Source organism: Pithys albifrons, chromosome 3 (genome assembly GCF_047495875.1).
Source record: "Pithys albifrons albifrons isolate INPA30051 chromosome 3, PitAlb_v1, whole genome shotgun sequence".
Classification (NCBI taxonomy): domain Eukaryota; kingdom Metazoa; phylum Chordata; class Aves; order Passeriformes; family Thamnophilidae; genus Pithys; species Pithys albifrons.
Window position 1 is genome coordinate 36794281 of NC_092460.1, and position 18329 is coordinate 36812609.

At 38.8% G+C, this 18329-nt stretch overlaps 1 protein-coding gene across 1 annotated transcript in view; it reads right to left on the reverse strand.

Annotated features, from left to right (window-relative positions):
* The window catches only part of DERA (deoxyribose-phosphate aldolase), a 53844-nt gene that overhangs the window by 31988 nt on the left and 3527 nt on the right, over positions 1 to 18329 (reverse strand). The window contains exons 2-5 of the mRNA XM_071549782.1: positions 12160 to 12257; positions 8627 to 8774; positions 7418 to 7513; positions 5429 to 5563 (exon numbers count right to left, since the gene is read on the reverse strand). Coding sequence (XP_071405883.1) covers positions 5429 to 5563; positions 7418 to 7513; positions 8627 to 8774; positions 12160 to 12257 — 477 coding nt within the window. The remainder of the gene's footprint in view (positions 1 to 5428; positions 5564 to 7417; positions 7514 to 8626; positions 8775 to 12159; positions 12258 to 18329) is intronic.

An 18329-nucleotide genomic window follows, 5' to 3' on the forward strand; every position in this document is an offset into this window, starting at 1 on the left:
CAATCTCTTTCCTGAAGCTTTTGAAAAGCCAGAGAAAGCAGCTTGCTTGTTCTTCTACTTTCGGTAACAAGAAGAGAAGTTTTCTCTACCTTTAAGATACGCCACAAAAAATGTCAAAATAAAATCAACAAAATGTACATTTGGGTTGAATTCCATGAAAAGATATTATATCCTCACAGCTGTTGTTCACTGGAGTTAGTACTGCACCTACAGCACCCTCCCTCATAGCTGGAAGGTACTTTTACATGCAATTAGCGTCAAGCTCATTTAAACAGCCTCACTACCTGACAGCACACATCATCCCACGGACAGGAACACTGAGGATCTTCAATCAGCCGTGTCTGTCAGGTGAGCTGAGGTGGCAGAAAAGTGGGCATACTCTAATGGGGCAGGTGTGTAGGTAAGAAATACTGTTCTTTATTCAGAGACCAATTATTGCAGACAACAGGACATTTTCAACCCCACAGTAGAAGAACAAAAAAAATAACCAGAGCATCCCAGTCCCAGTGCAAGCCGGAACTGCTCTGATACAGAATAAGCACAAAAACACCTACTCCTTTCAAATATACAAAGAGACATTTCAGTACTCAGTCAGATTTAAATCAAGACACAAACGACTGCATTATCCTGAAACTTCTTAGCAAATGTCTAAAGTATGGGTGGAGTTAATCACATCTGAAAATGAACACAGTGCTTCAAGGGGTCCCAGGCTTCCTGTGGCACAGTTTGCACTGCCAGGAAGTCCATCACTCAGATCCATCAAGCTGGACAGGAGCAGAATCAAAGCTGGACACTACAGTTCTGGGAATATCTGTGACCTGTGCAGAACACAAGTAACTGACATAGCAGACACAGCTTCTCTGGTTAGCTGTAGTGGCACAAAGATTTTGATAAACCCCAGAGGCATATTTTCCACCGTGAGCTGAGATCAATGAAAAGGTTGTAAGAGACTTTCCTTATGACTACTAATAACAAAGAAAATAAAATCAGAAGCTCTCAAAAGAAATGGCTGGTAGTGTGTAGCATCTTGAACACAGCACCAACATTACCCATTCTCAAAGAGGTCTAAATCTTAAGCCAGAGGGGAAAAAACCAACCCAACCACCTCACAAAAAACTCCACAGCCAGATATCCCATTTAGAAAATACTTGGAGCCACTGATACAGTCTGTAGTAGCTCTGTCCACTGACTTTGCTGTTAAAATGGATGTGACATAAGAACTCTTCTACTTTACACCACTTACTAAAGATACCTGATAGGTTTCATGAATTTTAGATCTGCCTTTACTGGATGCATTTACAGGAGTCAGAAAAAATCAGATTTGTAGAAAAAATGCTTTCATAACTGTGATTTTAATTTCACTGTTATAAAACATAAGTTTTGGAGGATGGTTTTTTCCTAGTTTTCCTAAAATTGCAAATACACAGTACATTATATTGAATTTTAGCAGATATTACATATATCAAAGTAAGTATTCTTTCCCTTACACATTTCTCAAGGAACCATTCTTGACAATTTCCACAGGCTATAATCTGCACTAGATTGTCTAGATGGTCTTTTACATTGGTCTAATACATTAGTCCTAAAAGCCATAAAATAAAGGGGATAATCCCAATCTCTTACAAAGGAAATGAAAATATTAAGGGAGAAAAAACCTCACTGCTTAATTTTTTATGGAATAGCTCTTCTTCAAAAATGTGGTGACAAAATCACTTTTTTTTTAAATTTAATTTATTTGGTGTTTTTATCTAGTCAGTCACATTGACCGATGCTAAGGGTAGAAATTGAGACAAGGAGGTAAGATGTTTTGATTTCTGTTAGACCAAAAGATCAAGGTAATTGTGATAGGAAACTGGAAAATGAGCTGGAGTCCCTTCTGTCTGGCATGTTAATGGCAGGTTTGTTAACAAAATGACAAGAACAAGGCTATCAGCACAACACAACTCTCTCAGTTCTGCTCTCAGCCACATATGTGCAACTCCAGGCTCCAGTGATTCACATGAAACTGGAAAGAGAGCTCAGCTTCAGGAATCTGAGCTGCTGCTGACAATGTAAGACAGAAATTATGCGACTCGATTTTAAGTCAGCTTGCCCATCTAGATACAATAAATCCAACTATAATGTTTCTGAACAATGTGGGGTCTTTTCCAAGTCTCTGGAAAAGGGAGTGTCTTTTCTCTGTACTGTTTATAAAGTGTGTAGCACAAAACGGGATCCCAATCCCTGAACAAAGCCTCTAAACTCATAGTTGAATAATTAACAGAATTGAAAAGCAGTTTTCATAATGAGGTTATATCTAAAGTATTCCATGGATGCAGCCACACTCAAACTTCTTACGGTATAGCTGTTTTTTTCCCTTTTCTACCAGGAAAATTCAACTGACATAGAGCAAGTGATGGATTAACAATACTGCTAAAGCCACTGCAGTATGTCCATGTGTTTCCTAAAAGCTGTGGAATTAGAAGTGACATTACAGCACCCCAGACAACTTCAGAAAGTACAGCAAATCCAACATATTGGCAAGAGGGAAAAAGAGAATAATAAATAAATCCATTTTCTTTCAACAATTTTTTGGTCAATTTGATCACTCCTTACATAAAGACTCCACATTGCGTGCCCAAAGGAAGTATCTAAATTGAGGTATTTAAGCTTAATTCATACTTTGCCAAGTGATACAAGCCAATGTCAAGTACTTTTGAGTAGTATTACTATAAAAGGTAAAAGATTGGAAAAGGTATGTAAATTCATAAATTTAGATCTCTTTTAATGTTGTTTTCAGATGTGATTTAGCTGTCCAATGAAGTTGCTTTCATATTCAGCATTATTTAAAAGATCATTACAATTACCTCATAAATATCTACAACATACATTCTGAGTGTCATAAAGAGCTTCAGCAATATTCAAAAACTGCTTTAAAATAACTTGACATAATTGGACATACACTAAAATATTTAATAACCAAACAAGACTTTGAAGCGAATCACAAAGCAACACTCTTCTATCACAGTGACCCCAATTACTGCACAGGCAAGAAGAAAAGCTAAAAATGAACAGTAAGATAAAGCACTCTACCACATACATTTTTGTCAATAACTTCTGAAGTTGTGAAGACTGGCAGCAGGAGAAAATACCCATAAAAATACATTATTATCATTACAAGCATAAGAAGAGGTTCTGTTATAACTACAAAGCAGCTTTAGTTGATGAAGTGCCTTGAACACAGCCATGGTTACTGCAGTAGACTTCTCAATTTTATACAATATAGGAATTCAGCCTAAAAAGACTTCATCACTCCTAGATTCTTTAAAAGTTCTTTACACATTACTGAGTATCATATCTAATCATTAGATAGAGGTGAAAACCTGCATGTTCACACAGATAACATATATCAATTGAAAGCTAAACAGGAAGTCAGAACATTAGATTTTCACCAAAATACTCAGATCACCTAATGAAGTACTTTTTTTTGCAGTGGGAAAGTTAGATATTTTAATTTTTCACCTGTGGCATCATTATCTGGATGGCAAGTGAATTGTGTTTGTGAGGTAGCTTTTTTTAAGACCATGTAAACATGTGCCACAAATAGATTCATATTCGTGGACAAACTTAGAGAAAACATTTGGAAATTATTTGAATTCTGCCCTTGGTGAAAAAAAAATATAAGCTGCTGCCAAAAATAAGGATGGCTTTCAATCTTGTCATGACTTCAGCTCTGGATAAAACAATACGCGTACCAAATTAAAAGCACTCCCTAATTTACTTATTTAGTAAACCAACAGCTTTATACCACATCCACCATTGTGTACTCCTCCCTTGTAATTTGTGACCACAAAACCCAGTTCATCTCCCACACAGAAAAACCTAACAATGTATGTCCAGTTCATTTCAGTCATCAATACAAACTCTCTCTGAATCCATCCCTGTATTCCTCCTCTGAGTTCTCCTTCATGTAATCCCAGGCAATATAACCTCAAACCTGCACACACAGTTGCCTTATGTGCAGCAAATTGCTGATCTCTGCTCTGTGCAACTTGTATGTTACAGTGGTTTGTACAGTGAAGCCTGAAGCATGATAACCATAGTCATGTCAGAAATTGCTACAAGACAGGCTTTTTCAGACATATTGCAAATTGCCGCTTAAGTCCATCTTAGTGGTCTTTTTTGAGTCTTAGTCACAGATCACTGTCTCAGCTCACTTTGTACTCAAGACTAATACGTGTTCCCAGCAGACCGCAGCTGCTGCAGGGGTACCTGCTTTGCAGACCACAGTGTAGACCCTAACAAAGATACAGCACTGGAAGGTGTGTGCATAGCCTTGCTGCCAGCTGGTACAGGACTTGGTGCATCATTCTGTCTAATTTAAAACCACTCAATCACCCAGTTTTCATATACCAGCAATTTCTGAGGGGATACCTGAACTTACAGTCACTCTGAAAGAAACGAAATCTGCACAATGCACATCCTCAAGCACTCAAACATTTGTAAAGCCTGATAGATTTAAGAGCAGAAGGATGGAGATAGTAAATCCTGTAAAAGAGGTCAAGAGGTTATATCAAACGGAAACCAGGATATCAGTACTGAAGACACAGATGCAGAAACATGTGGATTTTTTGGTTCAATTCTAACTGCTAATTGAAGGAAGACTAAAATCAGAAAACACGATCTATTACCACAATGAGTGTATTTCCTTAACTAAACTCAGGTACCAGGGGTCCCTTATGAAGTCTTCCAAGCAAATAGCATCATAAGGCACTGCATTATACAACTAAAAGGAAAATTCATTCCAAAACAATGATGTGTTTACCTTCGCATGGAGATTAGTTATAGGAGCACTGTCAGCACTTAAAGCAAACCATTCACAGTACATTAAGGAAGCAATTAGAGCAAAAACCATCTTCAGCATTATTGTTCTTACTAATTAGTAGTAGTCTACAGACACCAGAACATCAATAATAATATGAACAGTCAATTTGTACCCTCAATTTTCAGGAAAAAGAAAACTACTAAAATACATATTTTTGTCAAGAATTGAAACATGTATATTTAACAAGGTATCATCTACATTAACAGCCCCTTGGGCTTTCTACGAAACAGTTCAAATAATTAGGCTTTCGCTTGCTAGTTTTTTAATGGTGTACACAAAACACTCTAAAGGCACGGAAGGAATAGACCTGAATTTTCAAACCACAAAGTCATTCTGCATACCCAGCCTGACACAACTTGCAACAGCATTCTTCTAAAATAATGCAACCCTTTGTCATTAGTTAAATAGGGTTTATTTAGCTCAGAGCCCCAGATTATCAGTGACTATTGGGGAAGAGACCAAATTCTTCAGGGGCTGATGTGGTGATTTGGGGAAGAGAAAAAGACAGATACTGCATGTACACAAACAGAGGCTTAAGTTTCTTGCCAAAGAGTGGGTACTTACCTTCCCACTGGCCAGTCAGCACCAGACTTCTGCTAATGACAATGTCAATCTCTCTGGCACCATATTCCACAGCCAGCTTTATTTCAGCCAGTTTGGTTTCTAGAGGGGTTTGTCCAGACGGAAACCCTGCAGCCACTGGCATGAAAAAGGACGCAGGTAGAGGGAAGAAATGTTTTATAAATGTTTTGCAGTTTTATAAATTAACCATAAAATTGTTTATACCTCTAACACACCAAAAAGTTTAAAAGTTATTCTTTTTTTATCCTGACCATAATTCAAAAAAATCTAACAGCACGTCATCCTCTTCACCCCCCAGGAAGCATTAGATCTACCCTCAAAAACCAATGTCCAGCCAGATACTAAGTGAATCTTGTGCAAAGATCTTTCACATGTCTTAAAATTTCCCAGAGTAGCCTACATAAAAAGCAAAATATCTATTGCTTCCAGTAGAACTGAACAAACAAGGAGTGAGCTCACATACAAAGCCATATATAAATTTTTAATTCTCTCCAATTCTTTTAAGCAGTATCTCAAGTTAAATCATAGTAATATTGCACAACAGCTAAATTACAATAGAGCAAAAATTGCTTTCAGTGAGATCTACTTAATACTATGTTTATGATGTTTAAGTACAAAATCCAAAGGTAACTTTGGAAATGGAAAAAATAATGGCTTTTCCAGAGCTTGCCTTTCTCTGACATATACATGCATTTAGTACGTATTTTTCCACTACACAACAATGAAACAGCAACAAAAAAAAATCACCAGAAAACGTGCACCTTAGCATTAAACACCTGATCTAATTTCAATGTTAGCCCCTGCTTTGAGCAAGAGGTTGGACCAGGTGACATCCAGTGCTCCCTTCCAACCTACATAATTCTTTGATTACACTGGATTCAGGACCTGTCTCACATGTGTGGTGACTGGAGAAGAGCTGGTACTGTTGGATTTGTATGTAAAGGCCCTGAACCTGTTGGCTGCTCAGCAGGACATAACCCTGGGCTCTGCACGCAGCTTCAGGATGTGCTGGTTTGGGCTGGGATAGTTATCCTTGTAGTAGGGCCTGTGTTTTGGATTTGTGCTGGAAACGGTGTTGGTACTACAAGGATGTTTTGGTTACTGCTGAGCAGTGCTTGCACAGAGTCAAGATATTTTCTGCCTCTCACCCCTGCCTCCAGTGAGTGTGCTGAGGGTGCACAAAGAAACTGGGAGGAGACACAGCCAGGACAGCACACCCCAACTGCCCAAAGGGATATTGCACATCACAAGCCATCACATCCTGTATATAAACTAGGGGTAAATTTGGCTGAGGGCTGCTGCCTGTGGACTGGCTGGGCATCTGTCACCCAGTGGTGAGCAACTGTTTGTGTCACTTGTCTTGCTTCTGTTTTCTTGCTTTTTTATTATCTTCCTTTTCATTGCATTTATTACTATTATGTTTTATTTAAATTATGAGATTGTTCTTAGCTGAACCCACAAACTTTCCACTTTTACCCTTCCAATTTTCCTTCCCCCTCCCCATCCTGGGAGGGGGGTTGTGAGCAAGCAAGTCTGTGATGCCTAGTTGCTGGCTGGGCTTAAACCTTGACACAGGATTACACTTAAAAGCCAAATAACTGATAGAGAAAATAAACCTTGTATTAGAACTACTATTATTATCATCATCACCATCATCATCATCATCTACTTCATGTATACTAATACTTGTCCAACACACTATCTCAATTTCTCCTATTCAGGTGAGGAAAACACTGATATATTTTAAGGACCTCTTTGAAGAGCTTCCAGCAAAACAGACCTAGTATTCCTGATAAGCTTGAAGTTGAAAGAAAACAAAAGATTAGACAAGAAAAAAATCCTCCCCTTCATTCCCTTCCTTCCACCTATTACCTTTTCACTTTACTCCCTGACAAAAAAGCAAGTCCAAACTATTTGATTTCTCCACATATATTATAACATCAAAATTGTATATTTTTGAACAAAGCTTACCTGAAGCTACAGGTATGTTACAGCCAGCAGACTTTAAGGCATTAACAGCATCAGTGACTCTTGCAGGATATACACAAACTGCTCCAACAGTAATGCCTGCAAAAGCCACAATTCACTTTTTCAGACATAGAAGTCCACTTTCTTGAGTGCAGTCCATATTGTAAGCATGTGTGCATTGCTCTCACCACTCACTTCTGTGTTCGCACTGATGCCTAAGAATTTAATGTAATTTTATTAGGTTTTAGAATCATATAGGCTCTGCTAAGTTGCTCAGATTTTAAGTGCACATATTAAGTGCCTGTCTCACGAGTTTGGGAGCTATTCTCAGGCTTAGCCAAGGCCGTGATGTTTTTTTGAGAAACCACCTGCAAGATAACAGGAGACAAACAACGGAAGGTGGCCCAAATGCCCCTCCCATGAAGAAGGGGGCAGATTGACAGGTCTTTTGGGTGGGCTCTCAATGAAAAGAAGAGTACTGATTGGATGTTAATAAGGGGTATAAAACTTGTGAACTTCCTGACCTAAGGGTCAGAACCCTCAGGTTTGAACCTTGGAAGCTTCTAATAATAAATGACTTGTCTATCTTACTGCATTATCTTGTCACCAGAGTGTCTCTGTTCACAGGGGTACGGGATCTGAAGGCAACAGCACAAGGATCTTAAGCACCTACAACAGGGATATCTGTTCTATTGCACAAATTGTTCAGGTAATTCTCCATATTGCTTCCTCCTTCCCCTGACCTTGGAGCAAGTCTACATCAGCAGGAGTTAAAACTCCAAGATTTTTATTGACAGATTCACAGTTTAATGCCAACACATACAGTTAAAGACATGCTTAATCAGCAAATTACTGCAAGAGAAACTGCACTGCCAAGCTCTGTTCTTACTTGTTGAGCCAGACTGAGCCCAGCAGCAACTGAGCAGTCTTTATGTTAATGCAGTCCTACTTAAATGGTATTCTCTCAAAGTCTCAGATAACTGACCTCATACTTAATACTTCAGCTGTCTGCTGAGTCCATAAATCCAAATTTTAAAAAAAGAACAATCTTTGATATTTTATGTATATGGCTTAAACCAGAGGCCTGATTCCCCTTTCGTGTTCCATTGTATAACTTTAATCAACGGACAAACACCCTTTCTGAAAACTGAAAAATAATGAGGAAATATAGATATTTTCTCTATGAAATACACACAACAAAAGCTACCATACCTTTATCATGCATATCCAAGGCTTTGAGCAGATCCTCTCTGATAGGATGCTTTGCTTTAAAACACAGTCTTTGAACATTTGAAGGAGTATCATCGCCTGAAAGAGTGGTGAGGTCTATGCAGGTGACAGCTTTCAGCAGCCAAGCAGCCTACAAAGGGAGCAAAACAAGGACTGTGGTATTCCTGTTTCCACTTCCAAAGCCAACTGATTTATAAGATGCAGGAATTGGAAGCCTGGCTCTCACTCTGACACTGAGGAAACGTACAGGATATAACATGGAGGATATACAAATAATGGCTTATGACAGACAGGGTTGGCGCATATTTGTTCAAGTCTTGAGCAGTATCTGATACAGAAAAGATATGGAATCAACAGTCTACACCCAGAACCAAAGAATTAAATTCCAATTTTTGCTGCAAACAACTACCAAATGGGGCTCTGAGAGAATCAAACATTTTTATCTGGAAAAAAAGAGCATCCTGTTTCAAATTTAATTCTTGAAGACAGAGATAAAACCCCACCTATGTGAGGAACCTCACTGCTATAATAAGCCCTGTCCTCCACAGTATGTCTGTATCTTTGAGGCTTGTATGCACAAGCCATTATACACATGCTTCAAGAGAAGCACAGGTTTCCAATTGACAGTACCCAGATGAGTGTACATACACATCAGCAATTTGCGCACTTGCATGTTTGCATGCTTATCCTGCTATCAGAGTGAAACGTGGAATCAGGGGGGTTAAGAACCCAAGCTTCTTCAAAACTGGGATCTAGACTCTAGATGGTTCCACTTTCTTTTTTATGAATAGAAATAAAAAAAAATCTGTAATTATTTGATGCAAAGTAAAAAAACAAAAAGCAAGAGCTAAGTGATAAGGCTAAAGCATCTTTAGAAGAAAATGTTACAGAATTTTACAAGACTTATTAATCAAAGAATGGAACAGAAGCATGACTAAAAATTTTATGAGCTTTTTTGATGAACAAAAATTGAGCTTAAGACATTATTTTCAACTATTTTTTTAAGGTATTCCAGCAAATGTTCATTTACAGTGATGGCTTCACTAAAAGCTGACATCTCTTACTGGTCACTTGTACAAGGGGAGACTTTGCAATGGCAAAGTCCATTTGAGTCCATAAAACCCCTCTCTGACTGTCCTGCTCTGTGACATGATTTGTCAGTACAGGCAGCCAAGCTTGTTTCTGCATGGAGGTATTACTCTGCAAATCTTCTGTGGCTGGCCAGCCTACAAAACTTTCACATTTCACTGATGGGAGTCTCCTTTTGGAATCTGCAGTCAATGTGACACTGGAACCTGCTTTGGGGTGACTGAACGAAGTAAAGAACCACCACTGGCCTCTGTTACTCTAAGCCTGACTGTTTGTTTCTGATTTCTCCTTTCACCCTATAATACTTCAAAAGGGTTTTTCACTTTAAATAGTTTTGTGTTTCTTTTACTTGGATTTTTTTATCCTTCCAGGAAATTTTTATCTCATTTCTTACAACATGAATCATAAAGTCATCATGACAAATGTAATCAGGGAGTTCCAAGAACTTTGTTTTTTTTCAAAGGGTCTTTCAAATGTGTATTTTGGGAAACTGGCTGCAGAATTTGAATCTGTGATGCTCCTTACGTTCAAACATGCAAAGGTTCAAACTCATCTCTGAAAAAAATAGCACATGACTATCCTGCAATGATAGTGTTCAAGTACAGAAGAGATGCTTCTGACATTCTTCAAAGTAAAACCTTGCTAAAGTACCAATATTTCTACACAGAAGAAGTGCTAGTAATAAACATTTGTCCTTCAGCCCTTTCTTCTCAATGATTCTTAGTGAACAAAGCCTGTGGCTCTCTCTTTGTTATTTATATAGTAACTTTGGTCAAATCAGAAGACTTCTTCCTACATTACCGCAGCTCCAGTAACTGAAGATAGCCAAGGTTAAGCAATACCCTCTGGATTTTCTCATTGATGCTACTTCCCAACCCAGAAGTCTGGACTGTTTTTGGTATCAAGTAACTTTTTATATACAAGAAACACTTAAGAAATGCTGAGCTGGTTTCTAACTTTCCTCAGTTAACATTCATTTTTTTATTTAATCATAACACAAAAAGCACAAACTTTCAGGAGGCAAAAACAGGCAGGAAGGTTTTTTCTATCACCTCCAAGTAGGATCTTACAGCTACATCAAATTATCCCCAAACTCTCATCTGCAAGATCTGTGCTCATCTGTCTCAAACCAAGACATGAACACACCTTCAGCCACTCCAGAATGGTTGCATGTCAACTATTTTGAAAAACTTTATTAATACTTAAGTGTTATTAAATGGTTCTTGTTTCATTCTATTATGTTCCACTGTTAAGACTGATCCTTCATCATCTCCTTCCTCCAGCTTCCAAGTTTTTAGTTACAGTTGCACAAAAACAACTTGTTTAGTGTGCAGATGGGAGAAATCCCATACATTTTCTTACAGAACAGATGTTTGGTGGACGAGCAATCAGTTTACCTTTTGGACACCACTTAAAACCCCATGGCTGGGAGCATACTGGGAGCTCCAAGTCTGCTGCACAGCCATTTCTCAGACCTAGCCCTTGGCTGAAAGCTGCTGCCAAACCACCTGGAGCATCCCGCAGGCAGTTCTGCATGCCATTGCCCTCTCAGCACTTCCCATCCTGCCACCAAGGGGGCAGATGCCAGCATGTGGCCTTGCCTCACCTGTTCTGCACTGCAGAACACATCAACTTACGCTGCTGACTGCATGACTTTGCATTACGAGCGTCATGTACAAACCGGAGAAACCAAAATGCACACCAGGCCAGTATCTGTCAATTCTGCCTGCAGGGCAGTAACCAGCAGAGGTTGAGGGTAACTGCTAAATCACTCTAAACGTGTGTTGAATGAATTCAAGTCAGCTCTGAGGAGAAGTTCATTTGCACCACTGGCTTTAGAGATGGTTTACATGAACCTATTTCATAGTAAGGTGGACAATAACCCACCATTTATCTTATCTCAGCGGTTGAAAAGTAAGTGGGCTCCTTCCCTCCTCCAAATGCCACAGCCAGTCAGGACTTTTGAATTTTAGTTAAAAACTAGTTAAGCAATGAAATCATACATGTTGAGAATGCTTAAGTAAAGGAAAATCATCCAGGTAGGTCAAACTTGACAGGGACTGTGATCATATCTTACAGCTTTAAAATTAAAAAAATAAGATGGCAGCATACAGAAAAGTCTGTCTGGGAAACAGAATAAATGTGGTGGGATAGTAATATACAATTTAATCCACTCATGAATAAAGATGACTCAAATCCATTTGCGGTTTTGCCACTCATGAGTTAGAAGGTTTTTAACTTGTTTGGATAAATGCGTCACCTTATTCCATCGCATTATCATCAAATACAAATTATTAAAATAAGACATGGACAAGCACATCATTTAAGTTTACATGTATCTTGGAAAAAATTCAATATTACAGCCTGGAGAGGGAGAGTGACTGCTTTACAAATACAGGAACAGAATGCATAAGAAGAGCACTTACTTGCCAATTACCTTTCAAAGTTTTCCATTTTTGAATTCGTTCTGCATGCCTCACAACTGCAGGTCGATTCACATACACTTTTGAGATCCAGCCAAGCTCTGGGGGGAAAAGTAAAAAAATTAAAAAAAGTCTCATCTATTTCTGTGTTCTTTTAATATATGGCATGCTACTTTAGAAGAAAATTGTACCTTGGTTTGGCCCCTTGAAGAGCAAGTTGTGCTTTCATGTCCTTTTAGGGGTTTGTGTACTTATCATCAGTCCAAAATAGCATTAACTTCTGTTAGGGTATGATCTGTGAACTGGATTTTAACATAGAATGTTTTGTTTGCCATTACAACCGAATTAACTTACTGCTGATGAAAGAGGCTTTGTTGCCAGTCCTGGACTAAGTTTATTATACATGTAACATTAAAAAAAAAAACCCACCCACAAAACAGCCTTTTGCCACTGTTTGCTGATTTACTTCTTGATTCTGAACAAATGGTAGCACTTACTTCAGCCCTTTGCTTGCCTGCAGGGTCCCAGGATACAACAGCATTTTTTGCGCATGTGAACCTTTGTTTACAGAAACTGTACCCACTATGGTCAAAAAAACCTCTGGACAAACTCATGCATAACCAAGCATGTTGTTATTGTCTGGGGCTAATTTTACTAAATTTCCTACTAGGGCTGACTAACTGCAGGTTTCCAAAAGTACTGAATTCCTGGGCAACATACCCTTCTGGAAGCTGCCCAATCAGTGCTCACCTTACCAAGGGAGGACTCAAGGTACCATCTTCAAACTTCATGTGCCCACTGAAGGCAGACTGGCACACAATTTCAATGAGTTTCACTACCCATAAACAATAACCAGAGGCAAAGAGAAGCAGATGCTCAACATTTACTACAATAATGAAATTTTCTAGAACCCAAAGAATCAAATATCAGACACTGCATAACAAAGGCTTACGAAGGCTGACTGAAAAAGGAGAACACTGAGGGTTCACGCTCTTGAATCTTTACATTTCCGCTTAGTATGATAAACCAAAAGTGTAATTTTTAATATTCAGATAATACAAACTGTTCAAGGGAGTACACAGGAATCTTTAAAATCTGTCATATCTCAAAATTTAAATAATTTTTCCTAAATACTAATCATATAAACATTCCATAAAAATGCTCTGAAAACAGCATCAACAATCATTAACCACCAATCATCAGCAAATCACCGCCACCAATCAGCAAATTGCATCACCAGTTAAGGTCAGAATAGGGACATGGGTACAGATACTAGGAGATAATAATTCTGTATGACTAAATTTATTAAGACCATGTTATCTCTATGAATCTTCTTTACTACTGCATTAAACTTGCATTTCCCTCAAGCATATTGATTTAAAAAAAGGTTTAAAACTTTAAAAGAAAAAAAAGGCTGATAGCCAAAATCACTAATTTTGTACAGAAATCTTATCCTCTTCTTTTCTTCCTGAGAGCTTTAATAGCAAAAAAAAAAAAGTAGAAAATATTCTAGCCAAAATAAAAGCTCATTTTCCTAGACTTAGAAAAAGCTCCAGAGAAACCAATGTCGGGGAGAGATGACTCAGTGGAAATGCGGGACAAAAGGATTAACAGCTAAACAAAATCTTATTCAGAGTGTAACAAGCCACCGTGCTACCATTTCCCTATTACTACATACAAGATATTAATGAGTGGTGTCTACAAGGTCAAAATGTTGCCTAAAAGCAAAAAGAGTAAACCAATGAAGGAATTTCAAAGGAATCCTAAGGAAGTTATGGATTTCTGTAAGAATTTAGTATCAGAAAGAAAAGGAGTAGCTTGCAAAGTTGCAAACTGGTCAAACAGCAAACTCTTGTTACTTCCCTCTGCTTTGAAAGCCACAGGCTTATCCATTGTGCCCCAAAAGCAGGAAACTCAACTGACATGTAGAAAGCAGATGGGATAAAGCTATTGCTACAAAAGCTACAGCTAGAATTCTCCTCCTTTTTGCCCATCAACAAACGCAAACCATACAGACAGCTGAAACACAAACTAGTGAAACCTTTGCATCCCCTGCAGTCACCTTAAGGTTGAGGTTCCTCTGTGATCAGCAGTGCCCATACACCACTTCCCTCGGGGCCACTACAGGAAATATCTGACAAAGTCCATGAGGGAAGAAAACACAACTAACTAACTAACTACTAAATAAATAAATAAAAGCAGGAAACACAAACTCTGTGTTATAATTCTCTTACTATGTGCCAAGTGCTCAGCTAGTATCATTTCATCATATATTTTATTATTATTATTGCTTTTGAACCCTACTGGGTGCACAGTGACTTTCCAACCCCTTTGGAAAATGCAATAAAACCAAAGAAAAAAGTTTAGATGAAGAACTCAGTTTCTCACTGTCTAACAAGGATCCTTTCAGTTAGTCTACTCTAACTTATTCTGTCTACATTATCAAAGAACACCAAAAAATCCAACTAATGATTAACTTATAAAAACTTCAGCCTTCTGTAGAAGAGTTTGGAAGAATATGAAGACACTGTCCAGTCTGCTAGATAAGGAAAATTCAAGTTTGAGATGAAAATTTAAATGAAAGAACATGGATTTCCCCCATGAGGTCAAGTCTTCATTAGTCATTATTTGCAGAGGATTTGGTCTGATTCATCTTGTGCTGGATTGTGTAGAAACATACACACAGCTATTGTATCTACCCCACCTGACTTTTGAGCATCACTACTCAGAAGGTCTGAGGAATCTTTTCAGAATGTAGAGCACTGCACACTAGATTAGCTGAAAGGAGATAGTCAAGTACTATGCCATTTGGAGAATGGATGAAACAAAAAAGAAAAAAAACCTGTAAACTCATAATCAGGGGAAGAAAAGATGTGGAAAAAGTGAGGAAGTGAAATAAGTTACTACTTTTGCTTTGCCCAAAGCCACCTGTCAAAGTTACCATGTATCAGCTGATCAGCAATAGCTGACCAAATGTTCTCTGCAAATACGATAAAATTCATTGTCTTAAGCCCTTTTCTCTGTGTAACACATTTTACCTTCTGTTTTCAGTAAGTCAAGGCTAATCACAGAGGTACCTGACACATGGCAACTCAGTAAGGTCTCTTATTTAATCCTTGTGCCTACGACAGTTTCCTTGAAAGATCATAAACTTTGGATCTCCAAGTATTTTTCTGAATGTGGAATCTCAAACCACTGTGCACAGCACAGGCAGAAAATAAAGAAAAAAAATAATTCAACAAAAATCAGAACCCCATCCTTTTTTATACAAACTTGAGGAGAGACATTATGCAGCTTACTACATGAAATAAAATCGTGCCATAAAAATTGCACGGCAAGGAAGGACAAAGGTTCTGGTAATACACAGCAACAGATGGAGACTTCCATCTAACACAGACCTTTTATTCAAGCCCATTTCTACATTAATTAAAGCAATAGGCAAGAAAAAACAAATATGTCTCAGTGTAATCGTCTCAAAATAGACTCAAAGTTTGCCATGTGAGGTCTCACCAAATCTTCACATGTATCTCTAATCAGCAAAACTACTCACAGTTCCAGTTTTTCTTTTTTTCTTTTTTTTTATTAAAAATCAGAATTAAACTATTATTTGAAATAGGAGTTACTGCCTTTGGATTCTTGCCCTCCCTCACTCCTCCAAGCTCTATGATGTAGTATCTGGCTAAGGAAAACTATATTTAATTAGGCTCATTAACCTTGCAGTGTGAACACGTCTTTTTTTTTTTTTAAATAAGTCATCTGCTAGTCATCTGCACAGTCATGTGGCTTCAGGGATAAAAGTAATTAAAGCAGTTACACTACAGCTAATTAGCCAATATTCTGTAATCACTCTTCAAGTTTACTTTTTTCTCTGAAGACATTTGAAAAAAATCATTTTCAATTTCTTAACAGGAAATTCATCTCCTCTCTTTGAAGAACATGAATCCAAAAATACAAAGCATTTCCTCAGAAAACAATAAATAAAACCACTTCATTAGGATAATTACATAAATATCTACGGTACCTAACACATTCCTCATTAAACCAACCAAGCTCTCCAGAAGCTTTAAAAAAATGTGTCGATGGCATCCCTTCAGATGGTGAAACAGAAAGCTCAAGAATGCCCGAGGCAGTAGTTTCACAAGCATTTTAAGGCAGCACCGTCCCCAAAAGAAGCTGTCCCCCAACTGGTTGCTTCCATCTCTGTGCCAGAAACAGCATGTGTGCTCCTGCTCTTACCATGAAGACGCGATCAAATGAGTAAGGGAAGTGATGAAAGCTGTTATTTCTTGAGAAGCGAGTGAAACTGTGTCCTGAACCTTCAGTGGAAAATGAGGTAATTCAGCTGGACACAGGCTGACCCCAGCTGGCCATGCACAGCCAAGCAAAGCCACTGAGGATCAGGTCTTGTTACAGTTGTCTTACAATGTATGTTATTTAGAGGCTTGGGGGCTATTCCAGTTTCCTGGAGACAGAAACTGTAGTTATTTTTCCGTAGTGACACTTGCTATGGACCAACAGGTCCATATTTTCGGATGTTTCTTTCTTTATATGACATAAGTTCAGTCTCCATCACCATTCAGATACTCAGGGTGCGACTTCAAAGCGTGAGCACTGAACTAGAAATCAGCTCTACTATCTTGTGACATTAGTGAAATCACACAAGGATCATGGTATCCTCCAAAGCACTTTGAAAAAACACTGACAAGCTCTTCCTCAGAAATCAAGCTGCAGAACAGTAGGAGCCTGGATTCCTGCAGGTCCAAGTCTCCAGTTATTCCTTCGCTTCTTCCCTGGCCTGAAATCTCTCCTCACTCCAATAAACCCAGTTGTCCTGATATAGTCCTTACAACCATGGATTAAAACAGGATGTTGTTACTTGCATAAAGCCACCCCCCAAAAAAAAAAAACCAGTAGCAATGAAAATTCATGTAAATGTTGTTCTGTACCTACTTTGCCCTCCACAGAGGGACTAATTTGACCAATCCACTCAGTGCCTTATTTATTTCAGAGACATCTACCTGTCCTTCAAATTTGATTAAAATTTTCCAGCAGATTCAAAAAGTGTTAGAAAGCAACAGTGAGGAACCAGAGCCACAGTACAGACTAAAAACAGCTATTAATATATTAGAACAGAATTATGCTATCATGAAGAGATGCAACACTTCATTAACTAAATGCCACTTACCAACAGGCTAGCTTTCACATGTAAATGGCTCCAAAATACCAACTATAATTAAAAACATCAATTGAAACTAATTAATGTATTTCTGGCCCTTCAGCTAGAGGGTCTAAGCAACATGGATAGATTTTGGGTTTCTTAGACCCAAGAACATTGCAAAACAACTGGAACTCATTACTCAGAATAAATACATATATTTATGTACATACATACATACATTGACATACATATACATATAGAGTAAAAAAAACATATAATCATAGAGTAATTTGAGTTGGAAGGTCTCTGAAGGTCATTTGTCCAACCTCCCATGCAATGCAGCATCAGCACTGAGCTCAGATCAGGCTGCTGAGGACTTTGCTCAGTTGAGTTTTGAGAGTCCCTGAGGATGGAGCCTCTCTGGGCAACCTGTCCCACCATCTGACTGTTCTGCACAAAGTTTTTCCTTATATCCAGCATGAACTTCTCTGCCTGCTTTCTTACTCATCTCATCAAACAATGCTGTAAAGAGCATGGCTCTGCCTTCTAGATAGACTCCCTGCAGGGATGAGCCAGCTGTGTCAGAACCCCCAAGGCTGAACGAGACCGAACCAGCCCAGGTCCCTCAGCATTTCCTCACAGAGCAAGTGCTCCATCCCTGGACCCACTGTGGTGTCCCTCTGTTGAAGCTGTGACAGTTTATCAATCTCTTTTTCCCTTTGTGAGGCAACAAAACTGGACACAGTCTTCCAGACATGCTCTAACAAGTGCTGGGCAAGAAGGGATGGTCCCTCTTTCCCTGTGAACTGTCCATAAATAGTCCATGTCCCCATTGGCACATCCCAGGAGGCCACTGGCTGTCCCTGCTGCCAGGGCACTGTCGGCTCATGCCCAGCTCGCTGCCCACCAGCCCTGGGGCCCTTCGGCAGAGCTGCTCCCCAGGTTGGATGGCCCCAGCCCGTGCAGCTGCCAGAACTTGTCCTTCCAGGGGGGCAGGGCTTTGTCTCCAGCCCTG